The sequence below is a fragment of the Branchiostoma floridae genome, chromosome 7 (assembly GCF_000003815.2).
Source record: "Branchiostoma floridae strain S238N-H82 chromosome 7, Bfl_VNyyK, whole genome shotgun sequence".
Lineage (NCBI taxonomy): Eukaryota > Metazoa > Chordata > Leptocardii > Amphioxiformes > Branchiostomatidae > Branchiostoma > Branchiostoma floridae.
This window is the reverse complement of record NC_049985.1, coordinates 19,518,789-19,530,481: the sequence shown is the minus strand read 5'-3', so window position 1 is coordinate 19,530,481 and position 11,693 is coordinate 19,518,789. Positions and strand designations below refer to the sequence as shown.

General features: G+C 40.8%; 1 protein-coding gene across 1 annotated transcript in view; it reads left to right on the top strand.

Moving 5' to 3' along the window:
• The first annotated feature begins 1,786 nt into the window (after positions 1 to 1,786).
• The window catches only part of LOC118420144, a 20,974-nt gene continuing 11,067 nt past the window's right edge, over positions 1,787 to 11,693 (top strand). Inside the window, exons 1-8 of the mRNA XM_035826852.1 lie at positions 1,787 to 1,948; positions 6,392 to 6,469; positions 6,894 to 6,959; positions 7,935 to 8,018; positions 8,210 to 8,286; positions 9,341 to 9,500; positions 9,870 to 9,901; positions 10,425 to 10,793. Of these exons, the coding sequence (XP_035682745.1) occupies positions 6,409 to 6,469; positions 6,894 to 6,959; positions 7,935 to 8,018; positions 8,210 to 8,286; positions 9,341 to 9,500; positions 9,870 to 9,901; positions 10,425 to 10,793 (849 nt within the window). The 5' untranslated portion in view covers positions 1,787 to 1,948; positions 6,392 to 6,408. The remainder of the gene's footprint in view (positions 1,949 to 6,391; positions 6,470 to 6,893; positions 6,960 to 7,934; positions 8,019 to 8,209; positions 8,287 to 9,340; positions 9,501 to 9,869; positions 9,902 to 10,424; positions 10,794 to 11,693) is intronic.

The window sequence follows — 11,693 nt, the reverse complement described above, 5'->3', positions numbered from 1 at the left end:
ATTACAGAGGTCGTCATATTGGACGCCTTGACCCCCCCCCCCCCCCCGTCCAGGGAATGCCAAGAAAAGCCCAGTCTTGATAAATGGTGCTCCCCACCTTTTGATTGGCTACCCCAACAAGGTCCCTCCTCAGGTCTTATGTATGACCAGAATATTTTGGGTTTATCAGTTATAGCTTCTCCTAGTATTTTTGCTACGTATTTCAGTGTGCTGATGTTCTGCTTTTACTGACCTCTTCTTCTTGTTCTAATATAGATCCTGTAGTCTTAGTTTTATTGTAAAGACGTTGTTTCTCCCGAAAATGCCTTATTAACTTTCTGTCAAACTAGGTGAAGTTGCATCTGCTTGATGTCATTTTGCTAGGAATGTGTTTGTTCATTGCATAGTCTTCAAGGTCATTATTGAAAGCCGGCTTTTCAGATTTCGTGCGAATGTACACTTTCCTATTCGGTTTTCTGTGTTGTTTGGGTGACAAATGGACGTCTACTGGAACCACGTCATGGTCACTTATTCCCGGAACTACTTTTTTCTTTCTAAATCAGGTTCGTAGGGCCTGATGTTACCATCATGAAGATGAAGAGCGGCCCATAGCGATAACTGTAGCAGCATCTCTTCTCCCTAAGTCAGAAACATCAAGCTTAGGCAAGCTTGACTTCACTAGCTCATAGCCACATAGGCGAAGCAGGGGTTACGAGGCTGCTTGGGAAATTCCCTACCCAGTTTTGGCCGGAATGGTTTGATCCGCTCACATCGCACCATCGCACACGTGGCGGGTTCTTTTACGTGCCCGGAGTGTGGCTCTCCCCAGACACGGGACCTCAATTTAACGTCTTATCCGAGGGACGACTCATTTTCACTTGAGTAAAGTGAGGAAAGTCGTGTAAAGTGCCTTTCACAAGGGCACAAGACCGGTAGCACGGCAGGCGGATTCGATCCCGCAACCTCTCGGTCACGAGGCGAACTGAAGTGTTTCTTTTTTCAATTACGTTTTAGGTTATTAACCAAGTCCAAAAGATTGCCATTTCTAGTTCGTTCGGAAAAGCCTATGGTTGCCCACTAACTGTAGAAGCTTTTGCGCTTATCCTGTATGGTTCTGAGCGATGACTGCTGTGCTGGCATCCTAATACCAAGAATGATTACGTTGTCGGAGTTTATCTTAGTTCCCATTTTATTTGTAAGCTAGGGTTGTCAAGCTCACCCAGACTATTTCCCTGGTCCGATGGAGGTCTGTAGTATGTACCAATCATGAGCGGTTTCTTTCCTGCAAGTTGGGTTTGTGTCCAAATGATTTCACAGTCTGTGTCCAGATCTGGTCTGTGGGTGACAATCAGATCATCCCTGTTTGCCTGAAATACACCACCTCCTGGGCTAGTCTGTCTGTCTTTACGGTGTACTATGTAGCTGTCAGGGAATATTTCGCTGCTTGATACGTTTTCATTGAGCCATGACTCCGTACCCGCTAAAGTGTCTGGTTTATGAGTGTCAATCACAGTTGCCAATTCAGCAGTTTTGTTTCGAACACTCTGGCAGTTTACCAGCAGGAGTTTAGCTTTGTGGCCAAATTGTTTATTTGAAGGACAAGATCTTTATGGATCCGTCAATCGTGAGTCGGGTTTAACAGATTCCTTTCTGCCGTGGCACCAGTTAACATCCGGGTCTATGTCTACAGCTGTGTAGGCCCTTTTTGTGTCATGCGCGACGTGCTATTGGACACCTTCCAAATTTGACCTAATCTTTGCAGCAAGTTTCTTTCGCCAGTCACAACGTGCGTTCTTCCCTTCCATACACAATGCAGGTACAATCTGCCTTAAAAGGCAATATCTGGATGATTGGCAGCTGAGTTGAACGCGCAAGCGGCTATAAATTTTGAACCTCACTCCCTAAGCTCAGAGTGACTAGGTCTCTGAGAAAAGGGGAACTTAACTGGATTTCTCTTTTAGCGCCACAGGTTAGTAGTGACCGTTTTAAGTTTTCCTAAATATCTGAAATTATTTCTCTTACGTTAGTCCTATGCTTTATGTGTCTTATGATTTTGCAGCATTGTGTCCTACACAGCATTATAGGAGAAGTGTTTAGGATTATCCCGAAGCCTTTCAACAGAATTTCTATGAGGTTATTCTTGAGTTACGGATTTGTTTCTGAGGCCGGACCCCACTTGCTTTGTTCTCCTACTACCATGACCACAACATGCTTTATAGAATTATCTAAAAAACTTCTCGGGACGGAAACGACTTTTAGGCTGCTTGACGATCGACGAGGTTGAAACGTTTGTAGGATCGGTACCGGTGAAAGGCATGCCCGGACGTGGCATAGGATTAATACATTGTTGAACAGTACGTATGATATATTTAACCGTCCGTAGTAAAATGTTTGTATGTGTTTGCCGAACCAGCTGCATATTTCACGTTTAATGTTCAATGTACAAAATAACCACGATTCATCGGAAGGTATTGACTACTGACTATTTGTTACGTAACTTTATGGTTATGGGCATCGAAGCGAAGAGAGCGGCTAGCCGTTAGATCAGAGTTTTAAACCATCGCATTTCTCACAATAAAACTTAACATTATTGTCGCCTGCCTTTACGACTCAATATGGAGCAAATCATAGACAACATTACTGGTCATTTGGTTTTTTCCACAATTCTTGTAATGTTTTACGAAAAATATTGGTTGATGGCTCAGAAGATTATCATGGGATTTTGCCTGTTGCCAAATTCGGTAACAAACGTTACCACCATGAGTACGATGGTTGCCACGGTTATGTTATCCACGTATAAGTCAGTTAGACTAGAAATGACTGTTTTTGTGACGCTTTACAATTTTTCTGGCTTTTAAAGAAAGAAGAAAGGGTCACTGACTGCCATTTGTATCCCACCTTGCTAAACAAAACGTTGTACACAATTGTTGTAACAAACGTTACCATTGTTGGATGCTTTCTAAGCTTTCTGTCAGACCTGGTGTAAAATGCTGCCTACTTTTTTAAATGTCCATAGGGACGTCCACGTAAACCTAAATGATGTAGCCAATGATTCGAATTAATTCTAAGAAAAAAAGGGTAAAATTTATTGTTGTAACCAACGTTATTGGTAACTAATAAGTTGCCATTTTTTTTAACAAAAAATTGCCATTATGCATATTTCAATGAGAACGAGTGGAAAACAATAATTTTACTAATCTGTGGGTCAAATTGTTCCATTGGTGGGGAAAACATGAAACATTATCAAAATAGGCCTAGAGAAACACAAAGTCTTATGGAACAAATTTATTTCAAAAAAAATGCTCAGCCATACTTCCTGGCGAGGGCTATCCCGCTAGATGGACAGACACACAAACAGCACTCTAGGACACGCAGGTAACTTTGATAACCACTGAGACAAGCATACGCTTGGCCCAGACTACTAGTATATCCGCCCAATTGAGCCTTCTCTTGAAGCCACTTTGATATCGCCTTGTAAAGGCATCTAATTTGTCCCTGATGCGTTGTAAAATGACGGTAGACAGGATCTTACGTATACTGTTCAAGAGAACTATGTAGTTTGCAGGCGGTCATGGTGGCGTCTTTTAGTTTAGGTAAAGCAATAAGGGTTGCTTGTCCCATGGCTTCAATACGATGATGATGTTCAAAGGCAACGTTGTGATGGCAGCAATATATGGTACTTGATTTGCTTTGGGGCTGTAATCGTAGTGTTGACATAGAATTACAGCTGGTCGTCCACAGACACCCTAAGGTCTTTTTCTACTTAAGTTTGTTCCAATACCCTCTGGTTCCTTTTGCCCAAGTGAAGAACTTTAAATTTCCCATCATTGGTAGTTGCACAGCTTGGAGATCATACTGGAGCGCTTCCTGATCTGTCTTACAAAGAATGGGTCTGTAAATCTTGCTGTTATGATCATCAAAGATTCTGACTGTACTGCTCAACACACCAGGGACGTCATTCATGAAGACAGCAAACAACCCAAGTTAGGCCCCTGGTGTATTCCACTCTTGACATCATGCTTAACAAGCAACCTCTGGTGAGGAACAGAGTCGAATGCCTTTCTACGGTCAAGTAGACACTATACACTGGTTCCTCCTCTAGAGGCATTGCAACAAGTCGTTTATGACTACCTTTAATTGTGTGGTACATGGTACAGGATCTTTTGTGGACAAACCCGTGCTGGGCATCCGTAAATAGCTCATTCACTATTTGATGGTTAACTAGTACATCCCTAATGACTACCATATATATAGTTTTCTGGGTCCTGTCTGCTTCCCTTCTTATGGATTGGGAATATGTTTTCCAGTCAGCTAGCAAGCATCCAGACTCAAGCGACTTCCTGAAAACAACTGTTACAGATAAACAGTATGTCAGTTCACTTGCGGGTTTCTTTAACAGCCTAGGCCTCGTGCTGAGTCGGGACTTTGTGTACCTCCAGGAGTTTTTGGGATTATATTTGAGATCCTTCACCAGCATGCGCTCATAATCTTCACAGCTGTGTTGTTAGGCTTGTAAGTTTCTTACAGCTGCATACCTTCAGAAATCTGCAAGACTATCATTTTTTTTTTCATTTAGACCATACTCTCCTTTCCTTGTTCTTTAATTCCATTGCTTGTTTTTCAAGTATAGTTTATTTGGCCTCTGCACTACTCTAGTCTTAGATATAGACTCATCTGCCACCCTATTGAGAATCTCGCAGAATTTTTCTTATGCTTCCAAAACCCCATCTGACCTGTTTCTGTATCCCAGTCAATTACACCCAGGTCCTCTTTAGCCTTCTGGTAATTACCCTTGTTGTAGTTACGACTCGCTTCCGGTCTAGGAGGTTTCTCCTTCCTGCAGTTAATGACGAAGCCCTGTTTGAGTTAACTTTGTGCCCTTTCTTTGTGCCGGAAGTTTGTTTGTCCTCGTGTATTTCCATTGTTCCGTTACCCTTTTGCCATTGCTGCCTTGAAGGTTGCTCATTTTCCTTCCCCAGACCTGTGTTGTACTGTGCCCTTCTTCCCTGTCTGGTCGCCATCGGCATCCTGTTTCCTACTCCACCCGAAGCATCCTTCTTGACAGGGGAGTTTTTCTATGGGCTTTTCTGCCGGAGAAAACTGTATCCAAAACAAAAATGCAAGTGAATGGTGCGTCCAAACCACGAGGAATTGGCGCTCAGGGCCACGCCGACGACCTCGCCTGGCCAGCCGTCAGAGAATTTGGAAACGAATTAAATCTATTTAAAAAAACTGACTAAAAACTACTCGTTAAAATTTTCACTTCCTGCTATACATTTTGAAACCTAAGCACCCGAGAATGACCTGCTGGCGTTTCCTGACAGGCGAATTTGTAGAAAAAGCAATTTGTGGCCGCAAGAGTTACCTCGTGGTGAACAGTCAGGAAACCACCTAAATCTTAAAAAAAAACTGGAACTTTGTAAAAATGAAGCTAGTACTTCTCACTACTACTGTCTTTATATCCAACACTGAAATCAATCTGTAGGGACTCACCCTTCTTAATTTCCGCACCTGTTCGACCTGTTTCGACCTTGTCACAAATCCACCATTTTATCTCCAGCGGTGACGTCAGGGCACACCACTTTTGCTGGAGGGAGTCCTTAGTATCAGAAAGTTCCCCCCCCCCCCGGTCTCTGTTGAGGGTAGGCAGGTGGTCTCTGATGTGCATTTTCTCCTTCACGCGTCTCGCAAAGAAATCCTGTTCTGTATCTAAGATTTTGACTTTTTCCAAAGAAAGAGAATGTCCTGGAGATTCTATAATGTTCTGACACTTCAGAGTAAACATAGCTTGCACGCCGATGGTCGAGAAACCTGGTTTTCAGTGTACGTTCTGTCGCACCGATATACGCTTCCTTACCTGCCTTTACTAGTTTGCCCTAGATATGTGATGTGGACACCATGCACTCCACATCTACTTTATTTTGGTGTTTTGTCCCTGGGTGCCACTTTGAGTTTTTTAAGCGTCCGTGTTGGTTTGAAAATTTAGAGGGATAAGTCTCTGTAGTTTAATGTCAGTGTTGGATAAAAAGTGTAAACATTTTTCTATGATATAATCTGTCGACACAGATGAACTTTCATGCTGATATAAATCACTATCATGTCTACTTCCATCTGGAATACCTACATCTACCATCAAAGTGGTGATCGACATCAATAAGGACAAAACGAGCTTCATTGCTTAGCATAAAAGACATGGGATCGTATCAAACTGTCAAAGATTGCTCACTGGTTGATGGCATCTTCAACGAGATTCTCGTTAAGGAATGTATGTGCGCGCTGGAAATTGTGAATTTAATAAAGACCAGGATAAAGAAATGTCAAAGTCAAAGGTTGTTCCCATGCATCAATAAGTGGGTTTCCAAAACGGTCCCATCCTTCCTATATACGAATTAAAAGCTTGATTCTACTTCAGAGAGAAGACAACCCAACATGGGCGTTCTCACTGTCATCTTCCTTGGATGTGCGGCACTTCTTTCTGCTTCCAGTTCAGGTTAGTTTTAGACCCATTTCTATCATTAAATTCTCCATTAAAGTGTTGAACATGTTACATGTTACACGATATAATAGGTACATGCATCGGTCATGACTAATCCAATAGCAGTTTGTAAAACCAAATTACATGTATGACGTTCTTGTTGAAAAGATTTCCAGGACAGCTTGTTGGCCACATTGTACGGCAATAAATGCAAATCAAGAAGATATTTCATTGTATCAATTGTAATGGAATGACACTGTTATAATGTATTGTATTCGCCTTGTGGACAACGTACAAATAAGCTAATAAATGGCTTAGAATAAGTATCATCTGTTCCAATGTTTCATCATAAACAACATTTCATTTAGGATTAAATGTATGACCAAGAACATGTGATTTGATTTTCATCAAACGTCGTCCTTAAACTGTATTGTTTCAGCTGACAGTAACCAGACACAGACAGAAGCGGTCGACCAGGAGAACAGTCTTCTTCGGATCCTTGCAGGTAACTAATATCGGTCATACTGCCTAGGGCTTTCATATATTTTTACCAGATTTTCATAATGCCCCCGTCACATTATCCACGATCTCCGGGCGTATTAATGGAAGATCGGCCATATTTAAGATCGACAGAGGGTTGCGCGTATTTTTCACATGAAAACTGTCCCTGTCACATATAAGCCATACTTTGTACCTTGTACAATTGTTGTGCAATAAAGTTATTATTATAAGCGAGGCTCGGGTGATTGCCGCATACTCGTCGTCCGATCGATTTTCTCCAAATGTGACAGGGGTATGACCCGCCCCGAGGTGTATATGGTGTCATAACGCCTCGTCCTTTGCTATAACCACCGAATAAAGCCACCTCGTTCGCTTCGCTCACTCGGTGGTTTTATTCGGTGGTTATAGCAAAGGACCAGGCGTTATGACACCATGTACACAGAGGAACAGGCGGGTCATTAACGTTATTACCATATAGCCTACCCAAACTTGTAAACTCCTGTATGATGCATAGATGTCTTGGTACTATACGTGTGAATTCCTTTGTCGAATGTCTGAAATTCACTTTTGTTCTTTGGTACATACATTTGTAAGAAGATTAAAGATTGCATTTTGAAACCAACATTTTCACAGAAAATATTCGAAACATTGGCTTTTGAACAACAAAAATCATTATCAATGTAAACAGAATGAGCCATTCTGTACTTATTCCCTCTGCTCTGTCATATGTTTTGCTCCTTTTGATTGGCAAATGTCTGAATATGCCTTACTTGCGCTCCTTCTGATTGGTCAAAATGAATCGACAACGGCACTGGTGTCGATTTGCATCGACACTGGTGCCGGTGTCGATGCAAATCGACACCGGTGCCGGTGTTGATTCATTATGACCAATCAGAGGAGAGATACACACCTGCCTGGCCGGAAATACTAGACGTACCAGCCGGCCGGAAATACTAGACGTACTGTATTCCACATACAGCTGCAGTTGATAACAAGAAGGACCAAAAAGACGTTCCTGAAAGAGTGGAGGACATCAACTGTATCGCTCTGACCAATACAGGAAGTAAGTCTGAGAAAATAGTTTTTGAATTGACATTGTACAATCGAATACTAAACATAGGATCCCCCTGTCAGACATAATTAGATATGATTAAATTTTACGTTTGTAATGATTTTTGTCCTTTTTTTTAAATCTTTGGTTCTGAATGTAGGGTAATTGAATATGTCAACATACTGTGATTCGTACTATTGTAGAAGGAGAAGATGCTCTTGATATCCCCGAACAATCTGATGACGGACTGACCAAAAAGCAAGGCTGTGAAGGCCATCAGGTACTTTAAAAATTTAATTACATATAGCAAGGAAACAGTAAAGAATTACTATTTATCAATTACTTTATTTGCAAATTAATGCCGATAGGCTAATAACATGGGTACAAACAGTACCAAGGCAACATGTACCCGTTCTATACACCTATCATATGTTTCTAGGCACATTACTGGGAGTTGACTTCTTTTTTTGAGACAGTAGGTAATAAAAATCAGGAGAAACGAGACTAATGCACATGGCAGAAGAAACGTGGATCCTGCGAAAAAAAAACCTCTGCAAAAGACCTGAGTCAGCTTACAGATGTGCCCTATGCGGCAGAGACTGTCATTCTCGTATAGGACTGTTTAGCCACAGTCGACGCTGTAGGGCTGATATCAATAAACAATTTACCATGGTCAATATTGATCGAAGAAAGCTTTATACTGGGTAATAAAAACACATTTTGATGATAATTGGGTTTTGTGATTTGAGTAGAAATGTTTGCTTCTTTGTTATGATTTGCATAATGAGTATTTTTTATGTAAGTTAGCTTGTTGGCTATTTACATACCTAAAATCATGACGATCCGTCAACACGTTCTCGAGTTATTCTCGTCCAAAGTTTGGAAGGAAATCGACGCTTGCAGTTCAGAAAAATCCGCTAGGGGGTCCAAACTCACAGCACTTACTCTCTATCCTTAGGGCTATCCTCCACTCAAATCGAACACATCGTGTTCTGAACACGAGATAAAAATAAGGAAGCTCCGTTGCAGTACCTTAGTAAGCCGCTAGGGGAGCCGTTATCGAACTTGACCTTCGTTTTCGTTACCCATACTCACCTACCAAATATTATTAGGATCTATTCTAGGCCTCTCGAATCATGCTGTTGACACACACACACACACACACACACACACACACACACACACACACACACACACAGAAAAGCACAAGCTCAAAACATAAACTTTTGACGAAGGTAATAGCAGTTGATAACAGCAGCTGTTATGGATGTGTATTTAACATAATACTCGTGGATTACAAACTTGCTTTCCAAAACAACTCTGTTGCCTTATAGAAAGAAGAGCAGTGGGGGTCATCTGATCATGACAACTGCATCTGTCAAGCGCCAGACCGTCTCTGCTATCATGTTGACTGTCTTCCTGGTTCTGAGATTGTCCGTGACTCCGATGGTATCTGGAGCTGTGATGTTACTTCCTACAAACGAGACATTACAGGTACAATCATTGCATGATTTTATCTGGCAAATGCATTTGAACTTATTCAGTAGGTAGTGTTTATGCTTTTTAGAGCTTATCAAAGACGAGGCATGAACATGAAACTCCATGACCTTAATGGAATTTTATGTTTAGAAACAGTGGTAATTACACAAGGTCAATCGTGTGGAGGTAGTTTCATTTCACATTCAATTTAAAAGTTGCAATTTGGAAGAATCGAAACTGTTGCTTTGTGAATTTAGCGATATTGGACGACATTAAACGTTTCTATATTCTTTTCTATATTATTCTTATGTAGATACTTTGAATACTTAATAACCATAAGTGAACAACAGGTAAAATAATTATTTCCAATCTGTTGTGTTTCAGGATCAGCGGTTGCGATGCATGAGAGAATAAAGGTGATCGATTACCTACAGTTATTTTAGATATTCAATCAAAGACTTGCATTCTTGTTCGTTGGTCCATGTATTAAACCAAGAGTAAAATAATGATAACAAGGGCTTGTTACGCCAATCAATACGAAAATGCAACGTTTACTGCTAACGTAAAGCATAAAGATTACTATTTATGGAGCATTCAAGTCTGTAAGAAATATTAGGCTCGGTGTATCATCAGTGACCTTTGAATCTTATAAAACATAATAATAATAATAATAATAATAAAGTTAATTGATTTCAATGCCTTTAATGATGTCACAATCAAAGTCTTGATTACAAACACTTGAAAGATATTGGTTTCGCCGCTTCTGAGAGTAACGTTCTTATTAGCAACCAAGAAGATGTATGTATATGAATATGTAAATTATGTATTTGTATGTTATCTTTAAATAATACTGATAATGCCAAAATAAAATCAATGAATGTTACATTTCTGTGTTATTGTTGCCACAAGCACTTTAAGCCTCTAATTGTTTTGTTCCAGCGGTTTACGGGACTCGAAATATTCGGCCTCGCTACAGGCATTTTCGGCGTTGTGGCAAGCATAATCGGATTCACTGTCGACCGCATTGAGTCTGCACAAACAACTGCACAGCTTAACGAAATACAAGATCAGATCCGGGAGCTGGACAGGAAGGTGGACGAGTTGACACAAATGGTCAGCGATCTGCAGCTTGGACAGGAGTACCTTCGGCAAGCCATCCTGTACGCAAGAGACGAACTACGACTGAGGAACATTATGGAGACACATGCTGCAATGCAAATCAGAGATGGACAGTACGTGCTACCCGGCCACAACATTCAAGATTGGGCAGACAGTGTCCTCAGTCACGGTTCGGATGGAGTAGATCAGGTATGTGAACATTCAATGATAACCATACTTTCTCGATTAAAGTAGCCACTTTTAAGACTTTTCAAAATACAAAACGTGTTGGAAGTCATTGCAAATGTCGGGATGTGTAAATCATTTGAGGTAAACGCCCAGAAAATTTGGAACAAAACCTGAAATCCACGACAAATCCCTTGTGACCAGGTATGATTTTTATTTGGGAAAGTAATATATAGTTCTTGCATTAAAAGAAAATTGCATGGAACTTATCCCCTTATCGTGTGTGTGTACTTTAGCTAGGGAAAGTACTTTAATCGGAATTATATAGATAAGTTGGTTCGGAAATAAATGTGATTATCATTCAAAAGAAAATTACGGTGATACACTTCAAGTCATATTGTTGTCTCATGTCTCCCTTCGACGTGAGCGAAAGAGGCATTACTCTACAGCAAGATATAATGATTCGAAGAAACACATACATCTATTCTTACCCTGCAATACCTTGACTTTGAGACTGTTTTAGATTTAACTATTGGTTTATGCCCGAGAAAGTGGTCAGTAAACATGTTAAGAGCTGATGTCTGTAAAAACCAAGCAAAATCAGAAAAAGTTGGCCAAACTAAAAAAATCGATTTTCCTTAAATTTTGTGTGGTGGTAGGGCCTTGGTCCAAACCTACAAAAATGGCAAAGTTTTAGATCTGCGGTCACCGGTTGCCATGGCAACGGCCATTTTCAAAATGGCGGATTTTCACCAAGGGACGGCCTTGGTCGCGTCCAAAATAGGCCTCCTTTGGACTCCTGTAGCCCCAACAAATTAACAGATATTTTATCAATTCTCGCATATGTTATTACCCCTATTCTAATAAACAAAATGATATATAGTGATGCTCAAAATGTTTTTGTGGTCAGGTGCAGTAGATGTT